Genomic DNA, 17,602 nt, shown 5'->3' on the forward strand with positions numbered 1-17,602 from the left:
ATGCAGATAGATCACCTGAGGTCAGGAGTTCGAGACCAGCCTGGGCAACACGGTGAAACCTCGTCTCTACCAAAAATACAACAATTAGCCAGGCGTGGTAGCGGGCACCTGTAGTCCCAGCTACTCAGGAGGCCGAGGCACAAGAATCGCTTGAACCCGGGAGGGGGAGCTCGCAGTGAGCCGAGATCGCACCACGGCACTGCAGCCTGGGCGACTGAGCGAGACTCCGTCTCAAACATAGTAATAATTAGCTGGGCGTGGTGGTGTACTCTCTAGTCCCAGTGACCTGGGAAGCTGAGGCGGGAAGACTGCTTCAGCCCAGGTGTTGAAGGTTACACGGAGCTATGATTCTGCCGCTTCTGCACTCCGGCTTGAGAAACAGAGCCAGACCCCATCTCTACAAAAAAAAAAAAAAAAAAAATGGGTGTGGTGGCTGACACCTGAGGTCCTAGTTATGTCTAAGGTTGAGGTTGGAGAATCACGTGAGCCTAGGAGTTTGAGACCTAATCCTGGACAACATAGCCAGACCACGTCTCTACCAAAAAAATAACATTAGCTGGGCATGGTGGTGCATGCCTGTGATCCCGGCTACTCTGCAAGCTAAGGTGGGAGGATCACTGGAGCCCAGGAATTTCAGACCAGACTGTGCAAATGGCGAAATCCCATATCTACCAAAAATACAAAAATTAGCCGGGCGTGGGGGTGTGCCCCTGGAGTCCCAGCTACTCGGGAGGCTGAGGTGAGAGGATCACTTGAGCCCCGGAGGTTGAGGCTGAGTGAGCTGTGACTGCGTCACTGCACTCCAGCCTGGGTGACAGAGCAAGACCCTGTCCGTAAAAACAATCTAAAGAAATACTGGCGGCCAGGCACAGTGGCTCACGCCTGTCATCCCAGCACTTTGGGAGGCCGAGGCAGGTGGATCACCTGAGGTCAGGAGTTCGAGACCAGCCTGACCAACATGGTGAAACCCCATCTCTACTAAAATACAAAATTAGCTGGACGTGGTGGCAGGTGCCTTTACTCCCATGTAATCCAGCTACTCAGGAGGGGCTGAGCAGGAGCATCGTTTGGAACCTGGGGGAGGCAGAGGTTGCAGTGAACCAGATGGCCACCACTGCCAACGGCAACCTGGGCGACAAGAGCGAACTCCGTCTCAAATAATATATACACACCACATATATAATACACCATATATGTATATACATCAATATACAATAATATATACAAGTATACACACAGACATATATATACACACCACTATAACTATATACACACGCACACACATATACACACATACATGTATTAGGCTTTGGTGTGAGAGCAGCCGAGGGGCTGGCTGGCTTGCACAGAGCAGGCTGGCCCCTAGGTGAGTTGTTCTCCTGTTCGGAATTAGTGAGCTGTGGGAGGGAAGTGTTTTCCTGGATCTGTCAGGGGTCCAGATGCCACAGCAAGGAGAATACAGAAATAAAAAAACACATATTTCGGGCTGCCGTGGTGGTTCCTGCCTGTCATCCCAGCACTTTGGGAGGCTGAGGTGGGAGGATCACTTGAGGTCAGGAGTTCCAGAACAACCGGGCCAACAGAGCGAGAGCCCCCCTTTTTTTTTTTTTTTTTTTTTTTTTTTGAGATAAGAGTCTCGCTCTGTGACCCAGGCTGGGGTGCGGTGGCAGGATGTCCGCTCAATGCAATCTCCGCCTCCCGGGTTCCAGCGATTCTCCTGCCTCAGCCTCCCGAGTAGCTGGGATGACAGGCACCTGCCACCATGTCCAGCTAATTTTTGTCTTTTTAGTAGAGACAGGGTTTCACCATGTTGGTCAGGCTGGTCTTGAACTTTTGAACCTGTGGTCCACCAGCCTCAGCCTCCCAAAGTGCTGGGATGACAGGCGTGAGCCACTGTGCCCGACCACCCCATCTCTATTAGAAAAAAAAAAGAAAGAGAAAGAAAACATATTATCGGTCCTATGATCCCCAATATTTGGCCCTAACAAAGTCACGGTACTTGGAAAGTTGGGGGTGAAACTTCAGCCCCCGCGTCCTGAACCCCCACGTCAGCACCAAAGCAGCTTCTGGTTGAGAGCGATGACGTCCCCGACGAAGCTGTCGGCTCCGATGAAGTCGCCCGCGATGACGTTGGTGCACCGTGAGCCCGGCCCCGGGCGCTGCTCTCGGACCCACGCGCTCAGCCGGGGAAGGTTGGGCAGCGTCATCTTCTCCAGGGACTTGGACGGGTGTGCCAGAACGTACTGCAGGTTCTCCGTGAGGTTGGTGCCGGCCACGAACAACCCTCCTGCAACAGGGCGGTGGGGAACACGTTTACACCGTCAGATGCCTCGCCTGCCTGTTGATCCCTCCTAGTCACATGGTTGGAGGTTCAGATCTCAGGAATTCGAGTTGGAAAGCATCACGGCCAACAAGGAAATCAGGGGAACTTTGGTGGTGGGTGGTGCTGGGCACGGTGGCTCATGCCTGTCATCCCAGCACTCTGGGAGGCCGAGGCGGGCGGATCACCTGAGGTCAGGAGTTCGAGACCAGCCTGGCCAACACGGAGAAACCTCATCTCTACTAAAAATACAGAATTAGCTGGGCATGGTGGCAGGTGCCTGTTATCCCAGCTACTCAGGAGGCTGAGGCAGGAGAATTGCTTGGACCTGGGAGGCACAGGTTGCAGTGAGCCAAGATTGCACCACTGCGCTCCAGCCTGGGCAACGAGCGAAACTCCATCCCCCCAGAAAAACAAACAAACACGTGGTGGGTGGTGCACAACCCCAAAGATGTCCACGTCCTAATCCCATCTGGGAGACAGAATAATGGCCCCAAAGATGTCCACATCCTAATCCCATGTGGAAGAGAGAATGGCCCCAAAGATGTCCATCTCCTAATCCCATGTGGAAGACAGAATAATGACCCGAAAGATGTCCATATCCTAATCCCATGTGGGAGACAGAATAATGGCCCCAGAGATGTCCACGTTCTTATCCCCATGTGATACACAAAGAATGCTGTTGTCTGAGGCACTAAGTCTGTGCCATCTGTTATGGAGGCTTATAGAGAGGGTTGACATTGACCAGTAATTCTCTAAGTGGAGCCTCTGCAATAATTAGAAATGCAAATGTTCGGTCTCCACTGAGATCTGCTGAGCCACAATCTCTGGGGGCAGAGGGATGCGGTCTGCAAGCTGTTTGCAGAAGCTCCCCCAGACGTCCGTTCCAGTGCCTCAGTGTTGACCAGTTGGACTGACTCCACGGCCAGAGACAGCAGAGTCAACAGACGTTTATGGCCAAGTTCTCTGAGTGGTTTTTAACAGTTATTTCTAGGCTCACGCCTGTCACCCCAGCGCTTTGGGAGGTTGAGGCCGGGGGATCATGTGAGGTCAGGAGTTCAACACCAGCCTGACCAACCGGCTGAAACCCTTTCTCTAGTGAAAACACACCAAAAAATTAGCCGGGCGTGGTGGTGCATGCCTGTCATCCCAGCTCCTCGGGAGGCTGAGGCAGGAGAATCGCCTGAACCTGGGAGGCGGAGGTTAAAATGAGCCGAGATCGCGCCACTGCACTCCAGTCTGGACGACACTAGCAAAACTCCGTCTTAAAAAAAAAAAAAAATTGTCTAACCTCGTTCACATGTGAGGGCGAGAGACCAAGTTGACAAAAGCTGCTCCTTTGCCCGGCCGGTGAGCTGGGTTTTATGCTGACCCCATGGGATGCAGCAGGACTGAGACAGCCGCACCTGCCACCATCCCCATGGGGAGGACCTTCCTCCCTCCAACCCTCGGGCTCCTGCCAGTGCTGCCTGCACCTCACAGCCCCTCAGTGGCTCTCTTACAAAAATTGTGCTGAAATTCACATACTAGAAAGTTACCTTTTTCTTTCTTCCAAGATGGAGTCTCGCTCTGTCACCCAGGCTGGAGTGCAGTGGCATGATCTCAGCTCACTGCAAGCTCCACCTCCCGGGTCCACGCCATTCTCCTGCCTCAGCCTCCTGAGTAGCTGGGACTATAGGCGCCCGCCACCTCGCCCGGCTAATTTTTGTATTTTTGTTTTGTTTTGAGATGGAGTCTCACTCTTATTGCCCAGGCTGGAGTGCAGTGATGCGATCACGGCTCACCGCAAACTCGGCCACCCGGGTCAAAGCATTTCTCCGGCCTCAGCCTACTGAGTAGCTGGGATTACAGGCGCCCGCTAATTTTTTTTTTTTTTTTTTTGAGATGGAGTTTCACTCTGTCTCCCAGGCTGGAGTGCAGTGGTGCAATTCAGCTCACTGCAAGCTCCGCCTCCTGGGTTCACGCCATTCTCCTGCCTCAGCCTCCCAAGTAGCTGGAACTACAGGTGCCTGCCACCACGCCTGGCTAGTTTTATGTATTTTTAGTAGAGACGGGGTTTCACCATGTTAGCCAGGATGGTCTCGATCTCCTGACCTTGTCATCCGCCTGCCTTGGCCTCCCAAAGTGCTGGAATTACAGGCGTGAGCCACCGTGCCTGGCCTGTGCCTGCTAATTTTTGTATTTTTAGTAGAGAAGGGGTTTTTGCCATGTTGGCCAGGCTGCTCTCCAGCTCCTGACCTCAGGTGATCCACCCACCTTGGCCTCCCAAAGTGCTGGGATCACAGGTGTGAGCCACTGTGCCTGGCTGACACCAGGAGTTTGAGACCAGCCTGGGCAACTCAGTGAGGCCCCTTCTCTATAAATTATAATTAACTAAAAAAATAAAGAGTGCGTTCACATTGTCCAACTCCAAGCTCTCCCTAGTTCCAAAACATTCTCATTGCCCCAAAAAGGAGACCCCGTTTCCGTGAAGCAGTCAGTCCTCATTTCCCCTCCCCAGCCCCCGGCAACCACTAATCCTCTGTCTCTGCATTGGCCTGTTCTGGGCATTTCGTGTAAACGGATTCACACACTATGTGGCCTTTTGTGTCTGTCTTCTCTCACTGAGCATGATGTCCTCAAGGTTCGTGCCTGTCAGAGCCTTGTTCCTTTTCATGGCTGCATAATATTCCACAGCGTGGATCAACCATACCTTGTTGATCCCTCCCCCTGCCAATGTGTGTATATGCTTTCTCCCTGGGTGCTTTTTTTTTTTTTTTTTTTGAGACGGAGTCTCGCTCTGTCGCCCAGGCTGGAGTGCAGTGGTGCAATCTCGGCTCACTGCAAGCTCCGCCTCCCGGGTTCATGCCATTCTCCTGCCTCAGCCTCCCGAGTAGCTGGGACTACAGGTGCCCGCCACCACGCCCAGCTAATTTTTTGTATTTTAGTAGAGACGGGGTTTCACTGTGTTAGCCAGGATGGTCTCGATCTCCTGACCTTGTGATCCGCCCGCCTCAGCCTCCCAAAGTACTGGGATGACAGGCATGAACCACCACGCCTGGCCGGCCCTGGGTGCTTTTTAAGTAGACATGGGGTTTTATCACATTGGTCAGGCGGGTCTCGAACTCCCGACCTCAGGTGATCTGCCTGTCAGGCCTCTGAGCCCAAGCTAAGCCATCGTATCCCCTGTGACCTGCACGTATCCATCCCGATAGCCTGAAACAACCGAAGATCCACAAAAGAAGTGAAAATCGCCTTAACGGATGACGTTCCACCACTGTGATTTGTTCCTGCCCCACCCTAACTGATCTGTGTTCTTTATAATCTCACCCACCCTTAAGAATTTTCTTAGTAATTCTCCCCACCTTTGAGAAAGTCCTTTGTGAGATCCACCGCCTGTCCCAAAACCTCTGAGAACGAATGGTAATCCCACCACACTTCGCTGACTCCTTTTTTGGACTCAGCCCACCTCCACCCAGGTGAAATCAACACCAAGCCTGTTCGGTGATCTCTTCACGCCATACACGAAACAGTGCCCGCCTCGGCCTCCCAAAGTGTGGGGATTGCAGGTGCAGGCTTAACCACGCCCAGCTCCTGGATTCCTTTTAAATGGTTTTCACGTCAAAGTGAATGGCCGGGCACGGTGGCTCAAGCCTGTCATCCCAGCACTTTGGGAGGCCGAGACGGGCGGATCACGAGGTCAGGAGATCGAGACCATCCTGGCGAACGTGGTGAAACCCCGTCTCTACTAAAAATACAAAAAACTAGCCAGGTGTGGTGGTGGGCACCTGTAGTCCCAGCTACACGGGAGGCTGAGGCAGGAGAATGGCGTAAACCCGGGAGGCGGAGTTTGCAGTGAGATGAGATCCGGCCACTGCACTCCAGCCTAGGCGACAGAGCGAGACTCCATCTCAAAAAAAATAAAATAAAAAATAAAAAATAAAAAACAAAGTGAAGGCAAGTCTACGTGTAGCCGGCCTCCGGCAGGGCGTCCAGGAGGCCGTGTGGAATCCACCCCCACCAGGCGCGCCCTGGTACCTGGGCGGCCGCAGCTCTTCATGGTCTCCAGGTATCGGAGGAGGGCCTCGGGCTTCACCGTGTTTCCCCACCAGTAAGGGATTCCTGGCCACAGCTCGCAGTGCCGGCCCAGGGAGCTCTCGTCCTCATAGGAGACGATGACCTGCTGGCCCCGGGACCACAGCTGCCGCAGCGTCGGGAGCTCCTGCAAGGGACCAGAGTTAAGGGGCGCGGGGGAAGAGAGGAGAGCTGGGGACACGGGGGGGCACCCAGGAGAGAGGAAGGCCGGGAAGTGGGGACACCGGAGAGGTAGGACAGCCCAACATGTGAGTATAAACCGAAAATGAAATTCTGGCCAGGAGAGGTGGCTCACACCTGTCATCCCAGCACTTTGGGAGGCCGAGGCGGGTGGATCAGCTGAAGTCAGGAGTTTGAGACCAGCCTGCCTGATATGGTGGAACTCCGTCTCTACTAAAAATACAAAAACTAGCCAGGCGTGGTGGTGGGCACCTGTCATCCCAGCGACTCAGGAGGCTGAGGCAGAATTGCTTGAACCCGGGAGGCGGAGGCTGCAGTGAGCTGAGATCACGCCACTGCATTCCAGCCTGGGAGACAGAGCGAGACTCAGTATCAAAAAAAAATTTTTTTTTATTTTAAAATGTTTAAAAGGAACATTTGTAGCCAGAAACAGACGTGCACACAGGGGCCCCACGTACAGAGCGGGGCAGGCACGTGTCTCTGCTGTTCTGAGGCTGCTGTCTGGGCTCCCGTGTGCCAGCAGCCCTGGGGAAACAACACGGACCCTGACCAGGGGTGGGGCTCCATGGAGCCAGGAAGATGCTCCGTGTGTGTGTGTGTGTGTATGTCTGTGTGTATATATATATATACACACACACACGCACATATATATATACATATATATATATATATATTTTTTTTTTCGAGACAGTCTGCCTCTGTCACCCAGGCTGGAGTGCAATGGCACGATCTCGGCTCACCACAACCTCCGCCTCCTGGGTTCAAGCTATTCTCCTGCCTCAGCCTCCGGAGTAGCTGGGACTACAGGCGCCCGCCACCTCGCCCGGCTAGTTTTTTTTTTGTATTTTTAGTAGAGACGGGNGCTTGAACCCGGGAGGCGGAGGCTGCAGTGAGCTGAGATCACGCCACTGCATTCCAGCCTGGGAGACAGAGCGAGACTCAGTATCAAAAAAAAATTTTTTTTTATTTTAAAAATGTTTAAAAAGGAACATTTGTAGCCAGAAACAGACGTGCACACAGGGGGCCCCACGTACAGAGCGGGGCAGGCACGTGTCTCTGCTGTTCTGAGGCTGCTGTCTGGGCTCCCGTGTGCCAGCAGCCCTGGGGAAACAACACGGACCCTGACCAGGGGTGGGGGCTCCATGGAGCCAGGAAGATGCTCCGTGTGTGTGTGTGTGTGTATGTCTGTGTGTATATATATATATACACACACACACGCACATATATATATACATATATATATATATATATTTTTTTTTTCGAGACAGTCTGCCTCTGTCACCCAGGCTGGAGTGCAATGGCACGATCTCGGCTCACCACAACCTCCGCCTCCTGGGTTCAAGCTATTCTCCTGCCTCAGCCTCCGGAGTAGCTGGGACTACAGGCGCCCGCCACCTCGCCCGGCTAGTTTTTTTTTTGTATTTTTAGTAGAGACGGGGTTTCACCGTGTTGGCCAGGCTGGTTTCGATCTCCTGACCTCGTGATCCGCCCGTCCCGGCCTCCCAAAGTGCTGGGATGACAGGCGTGAGCCACCTCGCCTGGCTGGCGCTGCACACATTTCTAAACCCGTCACGGGAAGCAGTTCTCACCAGGGTACCCCCCGCACTGCGGGAGAGCAGGGAGTCCTGTTCAGCGGCTTCACCTGCTACAGGGATCATCGCAGCACCCACACCCAGGGCACAGCAGATGGAGTCTGAGGGTCACGATCCCCCTGCCCTGGGAGAGACATGGGGCCATCCTTCCCCCTCCTCACCCCACGAGGACACAGCATGTCCCCAAAAATATTCTTGATGCAGGCGACCAGGTACTCGTGCAGGTCCTCGCTCAGCCCCTCGAAGTTCCTGCAGGCCAGGATGACCACCTCACGCGGGTGCCGCTCCAGCCACTCCGAGATTTCCGTGAGCGTGTCCTGGGGAAGGGGTGGGGCAAGGCTGAGTCCTGCATGACTCCAACAACACAGTGAAGGCCAGGCGCAGCGGCTCACGCCTGTCATCCCAGCACTTTGGGAGGTGGAGGCGGGCAGATCACCTGAGGTCAGGAGTTCGAGACCAGCCTGGCCAACATAGTGAAACCCCGTCTCTACTAAAAATAGAAAAATTAGCCAGGCACAGTGGTACACGCCTGTAATCCCAGCTCCTCGGGGAGCTGAGGCAGGAGAATCGCTTGAATCCAGGAGGCAGAGGTTGCAGTGAGCCAAGATCGCAGCCGCTGCATTCCAGCCTGAGCAACAGAGCAAGACTCCATCTCAAAAAAAAAAAAAAGCAACAAAGAAATCCCCGTCACAGATTCCCAGGGGTCAGCGTCTCCTGTCTGGGTCTGCAGGTGACGTCCCCATCCCATTAAAGGCCAAGCATCTCCTGCCCAGATCTGCATGTGGCTGTTTCGTCCCCACGGGAGCTTGGCCACCTCCGGCTCTCCCCGTTGCGTCCCCCTCAGCCCGGCCGCACCTCCACCAGGGCCGTTGTGTACACCATGTGGACGAAGTGCAGATTCTTCTCCGAGCCTTCCAGCATGTGAGCGATCCGCAGGTCCAGGTACCGCACCCCGGCATCCAGCTGCTCCGTGACGTCCAGCGCCTGTGAACAGAGGCTGCCGTCATGTCGGCCTGGCTGAGTGCCGCGTCTGGGGGCTCAGGAACGGGCTGCGGGGTTGTCCACCCACACGTCCTGCCGTCCAGGGGGACGTGGACGTTGACACAACAGCTGTTTGTTGGTGCTGGGAGCTCTGCAGCCACGGGGACCTGCACTGGGAAAACCTGATCTCCGGGGATCTGGCCTCTTTCAGCAGAGCCTGCAAGACTCTGTCCTGGGGAAATGCACCTGCCCCCACCCTGACACGGGTCTCACCCACGTCCCTGCAGATCCCCAGTCACCGTCTTTCCGGCTGTCACCGGAAGGGGCTGCAGTTGGGGCAGAATCTGCTACGGTCGGTCTTCAGTTCCCAGGACAGTCTCTAGGAAGCATCACTAGCGTGGGGGACACCAGGAGGTGCCGAGACAGCACAGGGGGTGGCCGGGATGGAGACAGCGGGGAGCTTGGGGGGTGAGGCAAGTGGGAAAGTGTTCCAGGAAAACTGAGGACAGAGAAAATGCAGGAAAAGGAACCAGCACTTCCCCTCCCTCCACACACAACAGCACTAGGAAATGCAAAATTGTTTTTTCATTTTTTTTGAGACGGAGTCTTGCTCTGTCGCCCAGGCCGGAGTGAGTGGCGCGATCTCAACTCACTGCAAGCTCCACCTCCCGGGTTCAATTGATTCTCCTGCCTCAGCCTCCCGAGTAGCTGGGACTACAGGCGCCCACCAGCACGCCCGGCTAATGTTTGTATTTTTAGTAGAGACGGGGTTTCAGCGTGTCAGCCAGGATGGTCTCGATCTCCTGACCTCATGATCTGCCTGCCTCAACCTCCCAAAGTGCTGGAATTACAGGCGTGAGCCACCATGCCCGGTCTCTACTAAAAGTTTTTTTTTTTTTAAGACGGAGTGTTGCTCTGTCACCCAGGCTGGAGTGCAGTGGCCGGATCTCAGCTCACTGCAAGCTCCGCCTCCCGAGCTTACGCCATTCTCCTGCCTCAGCCTCCCCAGTAGCTGGGACTGCAGGCGCCCGCCACCTCGCCCGGCTAGATTTTGTATTTTAGTAGAGACAGGGTTTCACTGTGTTAGCCAGGATGGTCTTGATCTCCTGACCTCGTGATCCACCTGTCTTGGCCTCCCAAAGTGCTGGGATTACAGGCTTGAGCCACCGCACCCGGCCTCTACTAAAAGTTTTTAAAAATCAGCCTGGTGTGGTGGTGTACACCTGTAATCCCAGCTGCCCGGGAGGCTGAGGAAGGAGGATCCATTGATCCCAGGAGGTCAAGGCTGCCGTGAGCTTAGATCGTACCACTGCACTCCAGCCTGGGTGAGAGAGCGAGACTCTGTCTCTAAAGGAATGAATGAATGTGATTATTAGGGAGAAAGTGTCCTGTGTCCCTGTTTCCCAGGAACGAGCAGTCACCTGACTGCAAACTGCAGAGCCACCTCCCATCCTAAAGACACAAGAAATGAGTCCTTGTCTGTCTTGAGTGCACAGATGAAAGGGGTTGTCTCTGCTGGGATACAATAGGGCAAGACCCTCTCCATCTGCGGCTCTAGGTGGCCACCTGCTATGCTCATGGCATTAGCTTTACATCATTTAATAAAAACACTGGGCCGGGCGCAGTGGCTCACGCCTGTCATCCCAGCACTTTGGGAGGCTGGGACGGGCAGATCACGAGGTCAGGAGATCGAGACCATCCTGGCTAACACAGTGAAACCCTGTCTCTACTAAAAATACACAACATTAGCCGGACATGGTGGCGGATGCCTCTAGTCCCAGCTACGCAGGAGGCTGAGGCAGGAGAATCGCTTGAACCCAGGAGGTGGAGCTTGCAGTGAGCCGAGATTGCGCCGCTGCACTGCAGCCTGGTGACAGAGCGAGACTCTGTCTCAAAAACTAAAAAATAAAATAAGCAAATAAAAACAGTGTTCAGGGGAACTCTTCTGCCTTTGGGAAGGGGGCTCCAGGTGGGCAGCAGGTTTTGGTTTTCATCCTGTCTCCCTGGCTGGGATAGGGGCTGCGTTTTGCTGGAAAGCCACAGTCACCATCTGCCTCTTGAGCCCACAGGGCACCACTCAGACCCTACCTGGGTGATGGGCCATGTCAGCACCACGGGGCGCAAATCCACCCGGGTGATGGACCATGTCAGCACCATGGGACGTGGACCCTACCTGGGTGACGGACCACGTCAGCACCGCAGGGCACAGACCCTACCTGAGTGACGGACCACGTCAGCACCAGGGGACACGGACCCTACCTGGGTGACGGACGATGTCAGCACCACGGGGCGCGGACCCTACCTGGGTGACGGACCATTTCAGCACCACGGGGCGCGTGATGCAGGGGAAGGCCTTGTTCAGCAGCTGCAGCAGCCGGGACTCCTCGTGCGAAATGGGGGACTTCTTGTTCAGGCAGTAGGTCATGGTGTCGTGGCTCCCTGAGAGCAAAGCACACGTGGACATGTCACCATCGGGCCCGTCCCTGCCACCTGCTGTGAGTCGCTCGGCCGTCCGCCTACAGCACAGGCCCAGGCATGGCGGGAGGGGTGGATGTCGTCACCCAAAACTCACGTCCCCTGGAACCTGGGAACGGGACCTGTGTGGAAACCGGGTCTCTGCAGATATCATGAGGTTGAAATGAGATCATCCCGGAGTAGGGCAGGCCCCAAATCCAGTGACAGGTGTCCATCTAAGAGACAGAGGAGGAGACGCAGACACAGAGGAGGAGGCCACGTGGCGACAGAGGCAGAGACTGGAGTGATACAGCCACAAGCCCAGGGGATGCCTGGAGCCCCCAGGAGCTGAGAGAGGGAGGAAGGAGCCTCCCCTAGGGACTCAGGAGGAAGTGTGGTCCTGCCCATATCTTGATTTCAGATTTCTGTAGCTAGAACTGGGAGAAAGTAAATTTCTGTTGTTTGCCACCTCCTAATGTGTGGTCACTTGTCATGGGAGCTGCAAGAAACACAGACCTTTGTGGAGTCTGACTGATGGCTGACGTTTGCATTTTCTGCCTATGCTGATGGCTGATGTTTGCATTTTCTGCCTATGACATGTAGCTGTTGTTTCTTAAGATACATATATTTAAATATACGCAAAAATATTTATGAATATAACATTTAAATATCAATAACATAAATATGTGTGTATATACAGATATATATCTGTATAGAACTGAAAACATATGTATATATGTATATACACATATACATGTATATATACACATATACATGCATATACATACACATACATGTATATATGCACATATACACATACACATATATACACGTATGCATACAAGTATATATACGCACATACAAGTATACATATACGCACACACACATATATGCATATACACATACACATGTATACATACACATATACACGTATGTATATACATACACACATATACACACATATACACACATATACACGTGCATATACATATACATACACGTATACATACACATATACACGTATACATATAGCTATACATACATATGCACAGATATACACATATATATACTCATATACACATATACACGTATCTACATGTGTACACACATCTGTATATGTGCATATGCATATATGTGTATACATAAGTACAAATGCGTATACATCGTGCATGTGTATGTGCCTGTATCTACATGTGTCCATGTGTAGGTATATACATGTACATGCACATATACCTGTGCGTGTGCACAGGGGCAAGCGTCTATACATATGTGCATGCATATGTGTCTTGTGCATGTATGTACATGTTTATGGATGTATATGAATGTATGTGTATGGATGCCTGTGTGTGCATATGTGGAGCGTTACATATGGATATACACGTGTGTGCAAGTATAGGTGCATCTGTGCATGTGTGCGTTCATAGATGTGCATAAGTATGTGTGGACACATCACATGTGCATCCATATGTGTTTATGTGACCCTACATCCATGTATACATGTGTGCATGAGTATGTGTGAGCCTGTCCATGTATACATGTGTGCATATGTGTGTGCTTATGTGCATGTATACATGTGCCTGCATGGGCCTCCATGTATATGTGTGTGTGCTTCCATGTGCATGTTTGGGTATGTGCATGTGTGCATGCATATGTATGTGTGTGTGTGTGCATGTATGTGTTTATAGGTGTATGCATGTGTGTGCATGTATGTGTGTGCATGCATCTGTGTGTTTCCATGTGCATATGTGTGGGTATATGCATGTGTGCATACGTGTGTGCATGTGTTTATAGGTGTATGCATGTGTGCATTTATGTGTGTGTGCATGCATCTGTGTGTTTCCATGTGCATGTGTGGGTGTGTGTGTGCATGCATGTGTGCATGCGTGTGCATGAATGTAAGTGTACGTGCCTGAGTGCATGTGTGTATATGTGTATTTGTGTATGCAGGCATGTGTATGTTTCCATGTGTGTGTGGGTATGTGCATGTGTTCATGCATGTATGTGTGTATGCATGCATGTGTGCATGTGCCTGTGTGTGCATGAGTGTATGTGCATGCATGCGTGTGCATGTGTGCATGCATATGTGTATATGTGTGCATGTGTGCGTGCATGTGCATGAATGTTAAGTGTACGTGCCTGAGTGCATGTGTATTTGTGTGTACATGCATGTGTATGTTTCCATGTGCGTGTGTATGTGCATGTGTGCATGCATGTATGTCTCTGCATGCATGTGTGTGTGCATGCATGTGTGCCTATGTGTCCATGTGCATCTGTGTATGTGATATGGTTTGGCGGTGTCCACACCCAAATCTCGAATTGTAGCTCCCACAATTCCTAGGTGTCATGGGAGGGACCTGGTGGGACGTCACTGAATCTTAAGGAGGGTTTTTCTCATGCTGTTCTGGTGACAGTAAGTCTCCTGAGATCTGATGGTTTCAGAAAGGGGAGCTCCCCGGCTTCAGAAAGGGGAGCTCCCCGGCACATGCTCTCTTGTCTGCCACCATGTAACATGTGACTCTGCTCCTCATCTACCTTCTGCCATGACTGTGAGGCCTCCCCGGCCGGTGGAACGGTGAGTCCATTAAACCTCTTTCTTTTATAAATTACCCAGTCTCAGACATGTCTTTATTCGCAGGGTGAGAACAGACCAACACAGTATGCACATGTGTGTGTGCATGTGTGCATATGTGTGAAAATGTGTATATGTGCATATGTGTGCATATGTGCACGTGTGTGTATATATGCCTGTGCATACGTGTACATGTGTGCATGCCTATGTGTGTCCATGTTTGTGCATATCCATGCCTATGTACATATGTGTGTGTCCACGTCGGTGTGATCTGTGGGATTTCCCTACACCCAGGATTGCTCCTACAGTCAGCATCTCCACTGGGGAACGCAGAGGCAACAGCCCCCGCCCCACCCCACCCTGCCCTCACCTGGGATGGAGAGGTGGTGGAGGGGCACATCCCAGAGCCGGGGACACAGTGCCGACATCCAGTCCTCGTTGGCATTTCTGCAGCGCAGGTTGGAGAAGCTGCTGGAAGTGCTCACCTGCCCGCCCATCGGAGGTGAACCCTGGGCAACCTGAAGAAGGAGAATAGGAAAAAGAGGTTTTTTATGGTTAAACTTGTGCTGCTGACACAGGGGTCATGGCTTTCCCTGGGAGGGTCTGGGGTGGTGGAGAGTGTGCGGTGGAGATCAGACTTCCTGAGAAAGGGGAGAGAGGGGCCAGGTGTGGTGGCTCACGCCTGTCATCCCAGCACTCTGGGAGGCCGAGGCAGGCGGATCACGAGCTCAGGAGTTCAAGACCATCCTGGTCAACATGGTGAAACCCCCTCTCTACTAAAAATACAAAAATTAGCCAGGCGTAGTGGCAGGCACCTGTCATCCCAGCTACTTGGCACCTCGTGATCCACCTGCCTCGGCCTCCCAAAGTGCTGGGATGACAGGCGTGAGCCACCGCGCCTGGCCTTCTCCCTTCCTTCTTTGTGGCCTAATAAACTCTCCGCTCCTTAAAACCACTCGACGTGTGTCCACGCCGTTTTATCTAAACTGGGGCGAGAACAAGGACCCCGGCGTCCCTCCAGTCACCGGACCTGTAGCATTTTGGTGCATTGGCTGGGAATTCATTCATCAGAGCGGTGAGGATGGGATGAATCTCACCCTCAGATCTGTCCTTTAATCCTACCGCAAAGCTTTCCTTCTTTCCTTCCTTCTCTCACTCTCTGTCGAATGCAGGGGAATTTTTACAGCCTAGGGAAGTAATCCTGTTAGGCCACATCAGGAAATGCTGTCGACCAGAGATACAGCTCAGGAAAACACTGTTGCAGTCTTCCAGGAATAGAGTTCTCCCAGGGATACAGCTCAGTCTTCCAGGAATAGGGTTCCCTCCTTTTCCCCTAAATAAAGTTACTTGATACTAATTCTCTAGCAGATGCATAGTATTTCCCTTTTTTTTTGAGATGGAGTTTCGCTCTTTTTGCCCAGGCTGGAGTGCAGTGGTGCGATCTCAGCTCACTGCAACGTCCGCCTCCTGGGTTCAAGCGATTCTCCTGCCTCAGACTCTCAAGCAGCTGGGATGACAGGCACCTGCCACCACGCCTGGCTAATTTTTGTATTTTTAGTAGAGACAGGGTTTCTCCATGTTGGTCAGGCTGGTCTTGAACTCCCAACCTCAGGTGATTCGCCCGCCTCGGCCTCCCAAAGTGCTGGGATGACAGACGTGAGCCACCGCGCCCCGCACATGGTATTTCTAAGGCAACAGCGCCCCCTAGTGGGAACAGAAATCCTCTTCGTGGCCGGGCAGCACTTTGGGAGGCCAAGGCGGGCGGATCACAAGGTCACGAGTTCGAGACCAGCCTCACCAACATGGTGAAACCCCATCTCTAGTAAAAATACAAAAATTAGCCAGGCATGGTGGCACACGCCTGTCATCCCAGCTATTCAGGAGGCAGAGGCAGGAGAATCGCTTAAACCCGGGACGTGGAGGTGGCAGTGAGCCGAGATCACGCCACTGCACTCCAGCCTACTGACAGAGCAAGACTCTATCTCAAAAAAAAAAAAAAAAAAAACCAATAATAATAATAGGCACCAGGAGGAGGCCCAAAAAGAGAAACCTCAGGAGAAGACAAAGCCTCTAGTAGCAGCTTGGCAGGCTTGCAAACTCCAGGATCCCCCCAGGTGCATCTGGTAGTTGCTAAAAGTGTGGCAGGCCAGGACATTTTAGAAAGGAATGGCCGGGCAGCAAGACAGAGTCACCTCGCTCCCGTGCAGCCTGTGGCGAAAAGCAGTGGAGACAGAACTGCTCCCAGAGTTGGAGGTCAGTGGATGCAAACCCCCTGCTCCAGTGGCTCAAAATGCCATCACAGCACACGGCCCCGGGCGATTCCGGAAATGGAAGAAAGGAAAGCAGACCTCCTTCTAAACAGTAGAGCCGTCCTCTCTCCTTTCTCCTCCCTCGTCCAGGCCTCCTCACTTCCTATAAGGGGCATCTCAGGAAAAACTCTAATCCAATCTTTTTTTCAATCTTAGTTGTAGTTAGGAGGACCTATTTACATATGTTTCCAAACCACTGTCATGACAGCTCTACTGTCATGAAAAGCCTCCAAGTTAAGCCTAGGAAATAACTGTTTCCACTGCACACAATGTGCCATGACGACTGCCCTCTAGGGGCAGCTCTTAGCCAGCAAACAGCCAGTAAAGCAAGATAAGCCAAGTCACTCTCCAGACACATAAGAGCTCAATTAGCTGATAGCTCTTATAAAAGCACTTAAATTACGCCAGGGAAATGTAGCTAACATGTATGCGGATTCCGAGGACGCTTTCCTGATTATTCATGCTCATGCTGCCATTCAGAAGGAAAAACATCTTCTTACCACGAATGGATCTCCTATAAAATATCACCAGGAAGGCAGGGCGCGGTGGCTCATGCCTGTCATCCCAACACTTTGGGAGGCCGAGGCGGGAGGATCACCTGAGGTCGGGAGTTCTAGACCAGCCTGACCAATGGGATGAAACTCCATGTCTAGTAAAAATACAAAAGTTACCTGGGTCTGGTGGCGGACGCCTGTCATCCCAGCTACTCAGGAGGCTGAGGCAGGAGAATCACTTGAACCCGGGAGATGGAGGTTGCAGTGAGCCGAGAATGCACCACTGCACTGCAGCCTGGGTAAGAAGAGTGAAACTCTGTCTCAAAAATATAGACAGATAGACAGATATACAGAGATAGATAGATATAGACAGATAGATATAGAGAGATAGAGATGATAAAGAGATAGAGAGATATATAGAGACACATAGATATATAGAGATAGAGATGATAGATAGATAGATGATGGAGATAGGTAGATAACAGATAGATAGATAGATAGATAGATAGATAGATAGATAGATAGATAGATTAGATAGATAGATAGATGATAGAAATAGGTAGATAACAGATACATAGATAGATAGATAGATAGATAGATAGATAGATAGATAGATAGATAGATAAATA

At 52.2% G+C, this 17,602-nt stretch overlaps 1 protein-coding gene across 7 annotated transcripts in view; it reads right to left on the reverse strand.

Moving 5' to 3' along the window:
• Nucleotides 1–1,948: 1,948 nt before the first annotated feature.
• PLCXD1 (phosphatidylinositol specific phospholipase C X domain containing 1) overlaps nucleotides 1,949–17,602 on the reverse strand; it is a 26,044-nt gene continuing 10,390 nt past the window's right edge. For 6 of the 7 annotated variants that reach the window (XM_017874823.1, XM_017874828.1, XM_017874824.1 and 3 more), the window contains exons 2-7: nucleotides 14,541–14,688; nucleotides 11,450–11,586; nucleotides 9,022–9,150; nucleotides 8,328–8,483; nucleotides 6,338–6,521; nucleotides 1,949–2,287 (exon numbers count right to left, since the gene is read on the reverse strand). In XM_017874823.1, coding sequence (XP_017730312.1) covers nucleotides 2,049–2,287; nucleotides 6,338–6,521; nucleotides 8,328–8,483; nucleotides 9,022–9,150; nucleotides 11,450–11,586; nucleotides 14,541–14,667 — 972 coding nt within the window. In that variant the 5' untranslated portion in view covers nucleotides 14,668–14,688 and the 3' untranslated portion in view covers nucleotides 1,949–2,048. Of the gene's footprint in view, nucleotides 2,288–6,337; nucleotides 6,522–8,327; nucleotides 8,484–9,021; nucleotides 9,151–11,449; nucleotides 11,587–14,540; nucleotides 14,689–17,150; nucleotides 17,186–17,602 lie in introns of those variants that run through there. The other variant, XM_017874822.1, reaches the window with a different exon arrangement.

Source organism: Rhinopithecus bieti, unplaced genomic scaffold (genome assembly GCF_001698545.2).
Source record: "Rhinopithecus bieti isolate Rb0 unplaced genomic scaffold, ASM169854v2 scaffold_9824, whole genome shotgun sequence".
Classification (NCBI taxonomy): domain Eukaryota; kingdom Metazoa; phylum Chordata; class Mammalia; order Primates; family Cercopithecidae; genus Rhinopithecus; species Rhinopithecus bieti.